The sequence below is a fragment of the Polistes dominula genome, unplaced genomic scaffold, assembly GCF_049000335.1.
Source record: "Polistes dominula isolate Pdom_NZ unplaced genomic scaffold, Pdom_raw_medaka contig_31, whole genome shotgun sequence".
In the NCBI taxonomy this organism is placed as follows: Eukaryota; Metazoa; Arthropoda; class Insecta; order Hymenoptera; family Vespidae; genus Polistes; species Polistes dominula.
In genome coordinates, this window is record NW_028300925.1 from 8711855 (window position 1) to 8726638 (window position 14784).

General features: G+C 32.4%; 1 protein-coding gene and 1 long non-coding RNA gene across 6 annotated transcripts; one reads left to right on the plus strand and one right to left on the minus strand.

The window, feature by feature from the left end:
* Nucleotides 1–1107: 1107 nt before the first annotated feature.
* LOC149033028 (uncharacterized) lies at nucleotides 1108–14690 on the minus strand. 5 transcript variants are annotated; one of them, XM_089171123.1, is made up of 2 exons: nucleotides 14534–14690; nucleotides 1108–8875 (listed from the first exon to the last, which is right to left on the minus strand). In XM_089171123.1, exon 2 carries the CDS (start codon nucleotides 8839–8841, stop codon nucleotides 4546–4548), a length of 4296 nt encoding a protein of 1431 aa, XP_089027249.1. In that variant the 5' UTR covers nucleotides 8842–8875; nucleotides 14534–14690; the 3' UTR covers nucleotides 1108–4545. The 5 variants fall into 5 exon arrangements, with proteins under 5 accessions (XP_089027249.1, XP_089027245.1, XP_089027248.1 ...); XM_089171119.1 differs by lacking the exon at nucleotides 14534–14690 and adding an exon at nucleotides 14065–14351; XM_089171122.1 differs by lacking the exon at nucleotides 14534–14690 and adding an exon at nucleotides 10025–11282.
* Nucleotides 10749–11448, plus strand: LOC149033029 (uncharacterized). The gene is made up of 2 exons (XR_016176104.1): nucleotides 10749–10865; nucleotides 11275–11448. It is a non-coding gene; the product is annotated as an uncharacterized LOC149033029 (long non-coding RNA).
* Nucleotides 14691–14784: the final 94 nt, after the last annotated feature.

Here is a 14784-nt window from a genome sequence, read left to right on the forward strand (position 1 = left end):
GAAAAAATGTTCTATAATGATATTATGTTAATTATTATATTAATAATTGATACGTACAAAATTAATATTTTAATTATAAATTAATTATTTTTATGGATCGCTTTAAATTAAGCGAAAGATTTTTATTCGAAGAAAATAAAAAAAGGTATAAATTCGAAGGATTAGACCATTTCGAGAAAGAAGAAAAGGTTTCAAGGCGCCATCTTTGATTTTCCTCGCTAAACGCAGCTAACGGCTGGACACTGGGTCATAAATTGATCACTATTGTGATACTGATTACTATGATCGAGTATCATTAATATAAAAAAGAATTTTGATATAAAATTATTATTTGTTTTCTCTTCTTGTCTCTATAACATGAAGGATCGTACAACAAATGCTAGAATGATTACTTTTGATAGATTATTCTTTATTGTTGTTGATTGTCACGTTAACCTCCTTTCTTCTTTTCACTATCGTTGGCCTTTCCTTCCTTTGAGAATTCCTCGCGATGACTACGCGTTTCTTCCATTTAAAGTGCAACGACCGCGCGACGAAAGAGCACGAAGGTCAACCCTCCTAACTCGAAGTATGCACAAACGCGGAAAATAATTGCAGTTTAAAGAGATAAGAATTGAAAAACATTTTTATTCAGTTCCTTTTTTTGTACCTTTTACTTTAAGCAGGGGTGAAGTTTAAAGATGTTTGAAAGAGAACAGAGATGAATTATATTAGAATAAAAATATTCACAAATTAAAGTGAATTATTTTTTTAATAAATACCTAAGATTAGAAACATAAAGAAGAATCTCGATATTTGTTAATAAAATTTTGCTTGAACAATTAAACGTGTACATGAAGAATTTGTACGTAATAATCACTGGGAATAATTAAATTAAAACAAAAAGTATAGAAAAAAAATCTGTAAAATTTAAATAATAAAGGACAGTAGTACACGAAAATGAAATTCTACTCGTAGAAAACGAAAAATTTACGAACAAAAACGGTCAATTATTTCGCACAAAAATCGTTTTCTTTGAAATCCACTGAAATCATAGAAAAAAAGAAGAAGATTATACTAATAAAAATCATAAAAAATAATATCATCGAGAAATAAGAAGAAACTAAATGGACCACAAATCTTAAAATTCATCGATCTCACAGGTAAAATAAAACACGAAGGATATATGCGAACAAATAAATCTACAATGACTTAACATAAAATCGGTTTTCTTCGACTACTTCGATCCATCCGTTACGAGAGTACTCAAAGATTGCCAAAGAACAACAAAAAACAATAACACAAAAAGTATTATCACTGTTGAGAATGGAACTTCAACGAGTCTCACTGCGTACACAATGTTGAAACTAAATTGAACAATGATTGCACCAAAATCAATTGAATCTATTTCACGGAATTTTTAAACTATAAAATCAAAAAGAAAAACAAAATACTAAAGAAAACAACAATGAAGAAACTTTTATCATCGAAAAATAGAAGAGAAAAAATTTGTAGAAAGTTATCGATCGCAGGGTAACAAAAAAAGGAAAAAAAAAAGAAAAAGAAAGAAAAACCTAGCGGCACGTATCGGAGCAAATGTGTGGACTAACACGAATAAGGAATAAAAAGAAGATAATCACAACTATAATATATCGAAGAATAGTATTATTCAAAATTAGGAATCACCTTTTAAAAGATATATAAAAGTAAATACAACATTTACAAAGAGAGGAGATGAGAGGAGAGGAGAGAGAGAAAGAGAGGGAGAGAGAGAGAGTTCTTTGACTTGAGGAAGATTTATCTCGGACGTCGAGGGAGGTCGAGTCCGAGGCACTCGCGTGCGTCAGGGGCGCGCGCCACACCGTTAACGAGAGAGAAAAAGAGATAGAAACAGATCAAATCAAACGAAAGAGAGTGAGTGAGAGAAAGAGAGAGAGAGAGAGAGAGAGAAAGAGATGGCGCGTGGGAGCGCCAAGACGAGAGAAGAAGAACAACTTCGTCGAAGTCGAAGGTCGCGATCGATCTGAAAACTCTAAAAGACCCGTTGATAGTCGGTAACTGGTTGATTGGTTGGTTGCTTGCTTGACTTGATTTGTTGCTTTCTTTGATTGAACTAGTTGGTTCGGTTGCTTTTATAATTTAACTTGTTGGGTTGGTGCAAAAAAGAAAGAAGAAAAAACGATTAGAAAAATGTGAAGTCAATGGGAAAGGAAAAAGAAATAATAAAGGAAGGTGGTTTGAGTGAAAAAAATATGTGTTAAAGGAAGAAATATAAAGCGCGTTTAAATGGTCGTGTTGTGTAGTGTGGGATGTGTTAAACGCGAGCACCAAAGGAACACCGGTGCAGTCAACAGCGCACCGAGAGAGGCACTAGCAAGATCTCTCACCGAATCCCGGCTCGAGCCGCCTCTCCCTTACTGTGACGTCACGGGAACCAACCAAGCCGGGGATCGATGCTGAACGCGAACACCACCTCCGCCCCAAACTGTATCCTCCCAAACCGTACCTACACCTATACCTACCTACCTACCTACCTACCTACTGACTACACGGAAAACATTCGACTTTTATTCTTATCCCCAACTTTCTTTCTAACATACCCTTTGCCTTTTTTTCATTTATTTTACATTTTGTTATTATTAATATTATTATTATTAATACTATTACATCTACTTAATGTGTTTTATTTCTTATCACTTGTTTGAAATCTGATCAATGATCTTATTAGATGAGTGATTTCTATTGTTCTATCGTTTGGATTTAACGTCCTTCTTTGTATTAGAGCTAGGTTCGTTTTAAATTTCAAATATTTTGGATAATTTAGATACGTAGGGTTTTTATTTTTAAGCGAAGCGTACCTTTTTAAGATTATTTTTTGGAAAAAGGAAGATAGAAAAATAGTAGAAATGCGTGCTAAGGGACGAAGAACTTAAAAAGATGTGGTCAGAAAGGTCAAGGCGCCGCTGGACCAATGATAAGTCTCTCCACCTGTCGGCAGATCGACGACTCTGGTCTTCAAATGATTTCTTTACTCTATCGGTATATGCGGTAATCTTGATAAAAAAATTGTTGATGTCAAATTTATTAGTTTAGCTAAATATTTGATTATTTTTAACTGAACATTTTGATGTATTAAAATATCAAATATAGATAATAATTGGCATAGAATTTTGTAGACTTTTCCATCTAAAGTAAACGATATAAAATATTCAATATTTTGTAGCTAAAAAAAAAAAATAAAATTAGCTTTTTGGAAAAAATAAATTTGAGATAAAAGATAAATGCTAAATTATCAAAATGATTAATTTCTCAAACCATTGAGATTAAAAGATCTGAAGGAAGAGATGATATTTTCTATGGTAAAATCTTAAGTGCCCAGAAAAGTGTATGTATGAGATTGAACATGAATGAGTAAGATGGAAAGAGAAAGATGCATTTTTAACGTCACTCAGTGCTAAAGGGCAAGCGACGAGAATTTTGCATGCGCAAACTTTGCGAAACGTACTTTGAGATTGAAAAAACCGTGGCGGAATATATTATCCTCCATTCCTCTCCCATTCTTTCTTACTTTTTTTTCTTATTTTTATACACTTTCATACTTTAAAGTATAGTTTCATTTGCATTGTTAACAATGAACAAAAATATTTAAATTGTCAAATAAAAATATTTGAAGTGTCATTTATTATCGATGATCTATTGCACAAATTTAAATAAAATAAAAAACAATGATTATGATGATGATGATGATGATGATGATGATGATGATGAGGAGGAGGAGGATAATGATAATGATAATGATGATAATGATAATGATAATGGTGATGATGACGATGAACAACGTCCTGGCATCCCGATTGGTCTTTTAAACTGCTACGTAATAGCTCGCCGATCGTAAACTCTCCGAGAGAGAGACTACGTGCAAGGAGTTGCATTGAACGGAGATGGAAGGTCAATGACCTTAGTTGTGCCAGTCCAGAGAGACGCTAATCCTAACCGGTCGTATGTACTTACATACATACATATGTACATACGTGCTTCCTTTCTTATATGTGTCTTTTGCTTTTCTTCAGAACTAATGTTAAGATTCTCAAAGACGATCCAACAAATTTCTTTTCTAAGTTTTTATACTCTCTACAAAAGAATTTTAAACTTACAAGATACGCTCAGATTTTTATCCTCCAAAATTATTTACCTAAATTTTGACCAAGATTTTTCTCTTATATTCAAACAATGTTTTTTTAATCCAAGACTAAAATTTAAAACTTATTTGAAGTATAAAGATAAACACTAGGTTTACGGGCATTGTCAATTTAAAGGGTTCAAGGGACTTCGCGTGTAAAATGACAGAAATCGTAGCTATTATTTTTTAGCAATTTTTCCTTACTTTTATTGATTAAATGATACAAGTATATATCTCCAAAACAATTTTTCCTAAGCTCTTTAATTTTCAAATATTGTATAATGCATATCAAAAATTATGTATTTTCTTTTACTGGTTAATATTACCGGTATTCAAAGAAATAGGTGTACAAAAATGTCTGTAAACCTAATGTTCACAAATTGATATTATACACCCCAACAAATAAACCCAACTTCATAAATAAATAAATAAATAATACATAACGAAAAAAAAGAAAACATTTTTAAAGACTCACCATCGTTCCTGCCAAATATTCGTTGAACCTCACCGGCAGCTTCGCTTCCGCTTTCGCTTTCGCAAAGAGCAGGCCACTTCCGGTAATTATGAGCAGCAACGTTCCATCTCTGAGCTTGAATAACGTTTGATGGTTCCTTGGGTAAAGGTGGAAGTGGTCTATCCGCGTCATATTCTTGAGGTACACATTTAGAATTATTTTGAGGGATTCGATGATAAGCATAACTTGCTTCTAAATTACGCGAACAAGAAGTGGTAGGATGATAAGGGGTATAAATGATATCTAAATTAGGATCACGAATGAATACGGAATCGGTATCGGAAACACTGTCTTCGCTTCTGTGTCTTCTGGTTGGTGGTTCGGATGCCGTGCCATGTTTAGTCGGCCAATTACCATTGGGTAATTCATTGCCAACATTTTGATTAGAAAAACTAACTCTTTTCGTACCACTACTAGTATATTCGACGGAGTCACTGCTCACTAGACTTCCTCGTTTAAATATTGGATGAGGTCGAGGTTGCTTACCATCGTTATCGTTATCATCCTCGTAAGTGTAGGAAGAATTGTTATCGGGTTTGTTCAGATTACGATTAGCACGTAAATGGGGTGATGCGCTTTTCGATCTCCTAGGACTTAATCTGGAAGAATCGTCGACAGATTTGATTGGTAGCTCTTGTCGATCACGAATTGCCTGTTGAGGTCTAACTATTAAAATTGGTTGTGTCGAACCTTTTTGACCGTGCATTAAGTTAGGTCTTAATGGATTATTGGTTTTCGTAGCACGAGATTTTTCATTAGCCCAATAAGATCGATCTATATTAGAATCGGTTGATGCAGTATTAGGAATATTAGTATTAGTAATAGGGATGGTAGGTGGTGGTTGACGAATGTTTGATCGACCACTCTGGCGATTTGAAACTGATCTGGTTTCGAGTCTTCTATCTTCCATTAAATTTCTTTCATAAATTCGCCTTTGTTGTTCCTCGTCAAGTTTCTTCAACTGTTGCCAATAAACAGCTTCTCGAATTTCCGGTAAATTGATCTTCAGAGAAGTTTGTTTTTCACGATTGGTTGTTTCACGAATCTGTGAATCATTGTTGTTAGCTGGCAACCCAGTCTTTCGATGAGCTTCCAAAGCCTTCTGTTGCCAATAAAAAGCTTCGAGATGTTGCATAGTTCGTCTTTTCGTAGGTGATGTTGGATTACAATTGATTTGGCAATTAACTTGTCCATGATACACGTTACTTTCGGTAGGTCTTTGTCTTTCTGGTATCGGTTCACGTTGGAGAGAACCTTTGCTGGTATAAATCTTTTCTTGGCTCGAGACAGATGTAGTTGGCCCAGAAACATCACTAACGTTTCTCCTACATGGACTTGATTCCGTTCGTAAACGAGAAGTGGCGTAAACGGGTTCGGGCCTTTGAAGATTCTTCATCGTACAAGGTGTATTACCTGAAGCTGTTGGAATCATCGAAAACGGTGACAAACTTGCTGACCTATGACCCTGTATTTTGTCACGATTACGTTGGCCTTGATTTTCCTTACCTTTACACAAATTGGTCTCGGTAATCCTCTCGATACGTTCCTTGGGTGAATTGGATACCGTTATTGGTGATTCTGGACGTATACGTTCGAGATTAGCAAACGTTTTTCTATCATAAATGACTTCTCGTTTGGGTGAAGCTATCAAAATTTGATCACTGGGTTGTGCTTTTCTTTGCATTCCTCGTGGTGATGCCAAACTTTTGTTACTGTTTATCGAAGTTTTATTCGTTGCACCAACGTCACCCTCTTTTCTATTAACAGAATCATTTTCCCTGAGCGGGGAAGGCGGTGTCTCGTCGTAGACACGTTCTTCGATTTCTTCTTCGTAATCAGGATTCTTCGATGGTCGAGCAGTCTCATTAGCATAAATCCCTTCAGTCTGTGCGCCAGTAGTTGGCGATGTCCTCGCACTAGTTCGCGGCGAGTTAAGATAATATTCACCACTTTTCGAACTAGACGGTGAAAATTCACTCTTCTGACTGGAATTTGGAGTACAACAAGAATCAGCATAATCCCCCGACTTCTGGCTAGATACTGGAGACGAATATTTCACCGTTCTATCATTCGGTGAATCGATGACAATCGAAACAGCTTGCCTACTAGCATCATTATCATCATTTTCTCCACGTGAATCTAAATCCTGTGACTCTTCCCTTTCATAATTTTCATAATTGCATAATTCAATTCTCGAACGTGGTATCGCTGGAAGTGGTCTATCTATTGGTCGAACTACTACTGATTTATGAAAAAATCTTTCATTAGGTGGTGCCGAAATCCTTCCGGATGGTCCGTGATTTCTTTGAAAGAACGTACGACCACGATTCGCTTCTTGAAGACTATGTTTACGTTCTAATTGTCTTCGGTAGTCTAACTCCCATCCCGTTTTATTTTCCCCTTCTTCAACTATATTTCTCACTTCGTATTTGTTTTTATCAGGCGATAACATTTTTTTATCGTACCATCTGTCATCCGGACCGATGGACCTTGGACTGGAATCATTTGCACGATATTTAGTTTGCTGTATCATCTTCGTTCTTCCTTCGTCATTTAATGAAAAATGATCAGGAGTACTAGTGATCAATCCTTGATCAGGAAACAATTCGCGTTTGATCTCGTCTAATCTTTCTTCGATTATCGATCCGTTCAAACTGTTATCTAATTTAACGTTCCTTTTGATATCCTCGTTCAAATTCATAGTGTCCGGTGATCTAGTGTAATTACCATTTTGTTGGTAACGAGTAAAATGTCTCTCGTCCTGTTTCCTTCTCTCCTTTCGTTCCTTCTTTTTATTGTAATCCTTGCGCGAATCTTTCGGGGAAAAAAATCCTGGTAATAATCTTCTCAAACCGGATTTCTTTTTTTGCTTCTCTTCTTTCTTTACTCTGGATACTCCTGGCTCCATCGTAAATTGTCTTATCAATTTGGCGTAACCGTCTTTCGTATTTGTTGTTGTGTTTGCTGTTGCTATCAATGATGATGATGATGATGATGATTTATCTTCCTTACAATTGATTTCCTGCTTAGTATGTTCGCAAGGTATCATCAACCGCTCGTTAACCGTAGATAAATCGTTGTCGAATGATCTATTCGATGATCGATGATCTATATCCTCGTTTAAAAGTTGTTTATCCTCACCATCCAAACCAGAATCCGAACCAAAAGTAATTACAATGCTACCTTCTAAAAATTCTTCCGAACGTCTTCTTATCGATCCTTCTTGATCGTTTAATTGTACGTTCGAAAAACTTATCTGTCCTTCTTCGATTATACTTTCACCCGACGATGCGCTACCAAATTCTTCAATATAGGATGATTTGGAAGACGACGAATTAGATCGGTCATGATTGTTTCGCGATTTGCAACGAAGAAATTCACCAGACCATCTTCTTTCTATTTCCAATACTTTTTTACTGTAACGCGGTTTTCTGTTACTTTCTTCGATCTCTAATCTCTCGTCTAATTTTTGACGTTGTAAAAATTCAGGATCGAATGATATTTCGCTCAAAGAATTCGTATCGATTTCTAAGGATGATCTTAAAGGACGATTAGATAATTCTTCGCTGTAACTCAACGCAGTAATAGCATGTATCTGTGTACCTAGATTATCTTGCAATACTTTAATCTTCGATCTACTTTCCGTCAAACGATCTAACGGACTCTGCTTAGACTTTTTCTCATCTTCATCATCCTCCTTATCAACTGATGTTCTATTCTTATTAAATTGTTCCTTTTTTATCGAAATATCTTGATCATTCTCATTGGAAACTTTTCTATTTACTTTGTCTTCTTTGATTGTCAAGTTTTTTGGATCCAAACCTTTGACTACCAAAGTACCGATCGTTGGACGTTTGATCAATCTAATTGGCTTGATTTTTTCATTCAGTGATGGAAATGAAGGTCTATCCTTAATGAGCAAGTTTTCTTTTTTTTTTTTAATATTATTATTATTATTATTATTATTATTATTATTATTATTATTATTTTTATTTCCTTCTTCTTCTTTTTCTTTTTCTTTTTGTTCAATGGTCGTTAATTTTTCCACTTTATGAACGCGTAATTTCGTAGATATTTCTTCTTTTCCTTCGATTAATATTAAATTTCTATTCTCGTACTTGTCTTTTTCTAAATTCTTCTCATCGGTCCGTTTGTTTCCTGGCTCCATTCTCGATCATATACTTGTTATCGTTTAGATACGCCTGCGAAAGTAAAAGGTATTAAGTAATTCGACACTCTTACTGTCTTTTTTGCATTCCAACCTTTCTAATATATTTAGAAAGAGAAAAAAATATGAAATATAAATAAATAATCGATTTACTATAAATTTATTTTTTATTAAACTGTATTTTTTATTTAGAAAATCCAATTTAGAATTCAAGTATAAATTTTTCAAATATTTACGAGGGTGTATTGTAAAATGTTTAATTTAATACAGAAAAAATTTGTTTTATCCATCATATTCACTTTAAAATTTTTTATTTTTATTTTAGGAAAGAATAGGCTCGAAATTTTTCAACCCATCCTCGTATATACAAAAATATTTTATTTAAAAACAAATGTAATTTGATATTAAAAGAATATTTGCGTGGGTGGATTAAAAGATTTCCAGTCTAGCATAAAAACAATTTGTTTTGTCGGTCAAATACAATTTTATTTTTATTTTAATTTCCTTTTTAATTTTAGAAAAGAATAGCCTCGATACTTAACAATCTAGTTTCGTATATAAAAAAATTTGTTATTAAAAACACAATGTTAAAAATTGAAAAGTCATCACAAAACTATATATTATATATAAATAATTTTCGAATTCGAATTAAAAGCGACCTAATATTTTTCCTCGATAAATTTCAAGTTTATCTATCCATATATTTACACACTACAGTAAGCACAAATCACACAGAAAAATGCGTTGATATCTCGAGATAGTATCAAAAGATAATCATTTGTGTGTTACATTTTTTGTTAGATTGTGAACATAAAATATAGTTGAAGTTTAAATTTGAAAATAAATTTATTCGAGACTAAAATTAATAATCTATTGTTCACTTAATAATTCAGAAATTATTAAATAATTCAATGTCATCATTTTTCATACACTATAGTCAAGTATTTCAATTATTCATGATAGAGAAATAAAGCAAATAATAATAAAAAAGGATAAATGAAGAAAAAAACGACAAACTAACAAAAGATAAAACGTTCTTTAACTTTCCACGTATCTCCGTTATCGTACTGAAGAAAATGAGAGTACTGAACATGATTACTCGCCACGAAACGCAATATTCTTCGTCGAAATCTATCCAAGGATATCGACTTACTACTTGTACCTATACTGCATTCATACATACATGCATGCATGTATAGTTGTTGAGATATCGTTGTTGAGAAGAAATGACGTAAATCACATTACGTTTCACTCAAATAATACTCTTTTATATAATTCTTCTTTCTACATATATATACATGACAACTATATCACATAATACACGAATCAAAAGCAATCCTCATCGAGCTTAATCATTTTGTAAATCACTATAAAATCAATATCTCACATAGAATATAATGTTTTTATTTATATCACAATTATTTTTCCTCCCATTTAAAAGAAAAGAAAAGAAAAATGACGACAAATTAATTCATCAAAAATTAATGATTTAACTGACATAAAGAGACAGAAGTATGTACTTGTGTCTATGTTTCTATGTATGAGTAATGACAATAATAATAATAATGAAATTAATGAGATAAAAAGGAGAAGAAACGTGACAGCAACGACGATGTCTCTAAACCGACTGACTGCTGTGAGTAGCATGATCGCTACAATGTGGATATAGGATAGTGTGAAAGAGTGAGAGACAAATAGATAGATAGATGGATAGATAGAATAAGAGAAAAAGAGATAGAGATAGAGAAGGTGGGGCAAGTAACATATATACACGCACGAGAAGTTGCGATCACGAAGAAGGACTGACAGAGTTCAGTTATCTCTTTCTTTCGTTCTCTTTCTTTCTCTTTTTATTTTTCTCTTTCTCTTTCTCTTTCTCTTTCTCTTTCTCTTTCTCTTTCTCTTTCTCTTTCTCTTTCTCTTTCTCTTTCTATCTGTCTTTTTCTGTTTAGTCCAAGCAAAGTCTCGATGAGGAAGGCTCGTCGTGTATGAGTGTTAGTCCGATAACACACGAGAAGTTACAGGTAACGCGTTATTTACTCATGACACATCGTACGATTCGACTAATATGACTCAGTGATTCTCAATTTGTATTTTTGTACATTTTACTTTTTATTGTTATTAGTTTTTATATGTTTTTTTGCGGTACTAAAATAATCGAACCTCTTCTATTGGTTTTTGAACCAATAGCACATACAGAAACATATCTTAATTGTATTTAATTTATTATTATTTTTATTAACATCATACTAATAACAATTTTAATATACACTTTTGTAAAGTAAATTCAAAAAAATGTACAAAAAGAATGATCTAAGTAAGTTACTGGCATAATTGTTTCCTAACATCAGTTTTACAAAAGACCCTATATTATACGCATAAGCCTAATCAAATTAGCAAACAAACTGTGAAAAAGAACTTGCTAACTTCTAGATATCGTATGGACAAATCTAGTGAGAGTTCAAAGCTGTACTAAATCAGACACAGGTGGTAGAAGAAAAATGCAGAGGAAGGAGAAAAAAAGGAAGATAAGAATAGCACGATCGGTGAGAAGCAAGGAAAGCTTTGTGTTTGGTCTTAACAAAAAGAAAAAAAAGAAAAAGTAAAGGTTATCGAACATTTCTGTGGAAGAAGATCCTCCTTCTACTTGGAGAAAAAGATGAAAAAAAAGAAAGATGTGAGGTTCAAGGTTTACGGTTTCTTTTGGGTCCATTCTGAGCATATTTTGGGCCCTAGGAGGGTTGCCAGTTGCCATCTGCTCTTTCCCCATCACTTATCTTCCTTTGAAGATTTTCGAATTCTTTCGAAAATTCCAAGCCAAAGAATTCACTTACTTTTCACGTGATATATATATTTATATATAATATTTATTTAGAGTCAATAAAAAATAAACAAATAATATTTCTTCCTGGATATCTTAGAACGTTAGGGTGAAGATGGAATATAGAATAATCGAGTATAATAATCAGAAGGAAGAGAGGATGGTAGATTCAAAGCAATGAACAGTTTATAACGAGGAATTTCCGGCTTCGAAAGCTTCGCTACGTTAAATAACATGCCATTGAAATATCTGTATGGTTAACCCTGCAAATTGAACCTTATGTTAAGAATATAAAATATTTATATTTTTTCTCTATATTTTATTGCCTAACAAAAATTATTATTGTACTTATACTTAACAAAATTATACCGTGTATATTAATCTTATTATTTGTATTATTTATAAATACTTAGTTTTACTATAATAGAATATAATACACTTTTGATATAGTATTAGTATATAATTTTATATAATATAAATAATACTGTCATGTATGTATGTGACACTATAAATGATTATTATAATTTGTTTTTACTTACAATTAATATAATAGAATTTATAGAAATGTAACTATATTAATTGTATTTTAAGTGTTTAAAAATACATTATTAAAATATTAAAATATATGGAATTGTAAAAATAAAATATTTAAAGATTAATAAAGAATAAAAGACCAAGACAGAAAAGTGATTATTGAACTCGATATTATATTTCTTCTTTTATTTCGATCCATGCTCGTGTGCATTTCCGCCCGAGGAAATCCCTGCTTTGTTTATTTTGGTCCAGACTTAGGTAGAACTCCTTCCCTTCATCTCTCTTTTGAAAGAGAAAGAAAATTATTTCTGGCCTAGCGGAAGAAAGAAAGAAAGAGAGAGAAAGAAGGAGATCTCTCTTCCCTATCCTCGGAAGTAAACTCTGAATCGTTCCCTTTGGAAGTAAACTTTCTGAATCAAAACACTAACTTAAAACATTAATCCTATGCAAATCTTAACATTCAGCTATTTTTCCTATATTCACTTTTTTTAATTTTACATTATACCACACCTTTATATATCATCTTTTTAAATATAAATAACAATTAGTTTAGTTTTATTATTGTTAATTGTACTATACTAATTGTAAGTACAAAAAATATTTTGTTCTTTATCCTTTAAAATAAACTCTGAATGATTTCAAGTGATTTTTTGTAAATATTATTTTATAGTACACTTATTTGTTGATATAATTTTACTACTATTAATTATATATTATATTATACTATTCTGTGCTATACTAATAGTAAGTAAAAGAAAAAATACTCACATATTACTATTAATCGCAGTATATGCAAAAAACTACTTATAGCATAATTAACGATATAATTTTAGGAGGCAATCAATATCCTAATAAATATTTGAATACAATATATACCTTTATATTCTATTATTTTAATTGAAACTTTGACCTCTCCACAAACGAAAACTTTTAATGAAAAAATAAAAGTTGACTTGACCTAAGAAAAAAATTGTTTCTATGTTCAGCTTCAGACATTTTAATTCACGTATATGTATGTATCATTATTATACACACCATAATATAACCCACACACATTATATAAATATATATTATATTATATAATAAATATAAACCGTAAATGTATATATGGTATAAGTATAGATTGTACGGAGAAACTGGATGCTGACAGCTGTAAACTGGTTTCGAGAGAACTGTGCTACAGCAGTAGAAGAGAAGTAGACGGTTCGAGAGAGAAAGAGAAAAAGAACAAAGCGACCTGAGAGAAACAGAGCAAAAGAGAAAGAGAATCCTGCCCTCTCATCATAATCGTTTCTTTCGAAAAAAAAACCCATCAATGTTCAATATATAACTGTATCAAACTGTACCCATCATTTTCTGCAAATTCCAACAATTTCGATCGAAATTGTAACTTTTGAAAATACTGACACGTTCTGTCCTTATCTGTTCCGTATTTGAACCTTGATTCGTATTCAATAAAGTACAATGGGATGTAACAGTAAATGTGAAAATGACAGAGGGTATTGAAGAAAGTCCAGTTCTATTTCTGTCCCTTTATTCTTCACCCAGTACTTTGAGAAAGAGAGAAAGCAAGAGAGAGGGAAATAAAAAAAAAATAAACATTTAAACAAACTTTAAAATTTTTAAATTTTCTATTCCTATCGATCATCAAAGTCAATTCGAATTACGCGCCAATTGGTACGATTGTATAAACAAAAAAGCAACAACAAGCAAAATGGATCCATTCGATTGTTCTTATCATAAAACTTTTTTTATTATTCATTTTCTTTTACGACAAATATAAATAATAATAAAAATAGTATTATTATTAATATTAATAATAATTATAATAATAATAAAAATTAAAAAATAAGATATTTCGAACTTACCATTGTTTGAATTTCTAGAGACAAAATTGAAAAGAAAATTGGAGATTTTTTGGAAACACAAAGAAACAAAACTGGAATAATATGATCCAAATTTACCGAAACTTGAGCAATTTGATTCAAACACCTTCTCTTGTTTTCTGACTCGCACTATTTCTCTCTCACACTCTCTTTCTCTCTCTCACTCTTACCGTTTCGAACGCACGCGCGAACGAGAGAAAAAGAGAGGGAGGATTTTAATTTGAACTATTGAAACGGACTAGCGTCGCGGCGCGAGGACGACGCAACAAGTGACAGCTCCGGCTGCCGCCGCTCAAAACGCCATTGCTATTCTCGCGCCTCTACCGGCTTTCCTTTGAACTAATCGATTTTCGATTCTCCTACAACCGCAACTGATTTTTTTTGCTTTCTTTTTTTTTTTATGAATTTTTTTTCACATTTCTTACTTTATTTTATTGTGAAATATACTTACCTCGTATTTACGTACTTCCTTGTATTTACGTTGTATGGGTTGAAATATATCCGGTTTGCATGTAGATCGAATGTTTGTTATCGACCAGATTTATGTAATAATAATTTTATACTCATATTTTGTTTTTATCTTTTTCAGAGAAAGTCGAACGATCGTTATATACCTTTAAAACTAACGGAAATTACTAACCGAAAGTATCATTGAAATCCTTAACGATCTCTAGTGGTTGGTTCCATTAAAAACATTTTAAT

What these genes read in the sequence shown, in the direction of transcription:
- LOC149033028 (XM_089171123.1), bottom strand. Translation starts at nt 8,841, where the DNA reads ATGGAGCCAGGAAACAAACGGACCGATGAGAAGAATTTAGAAAAAGAC.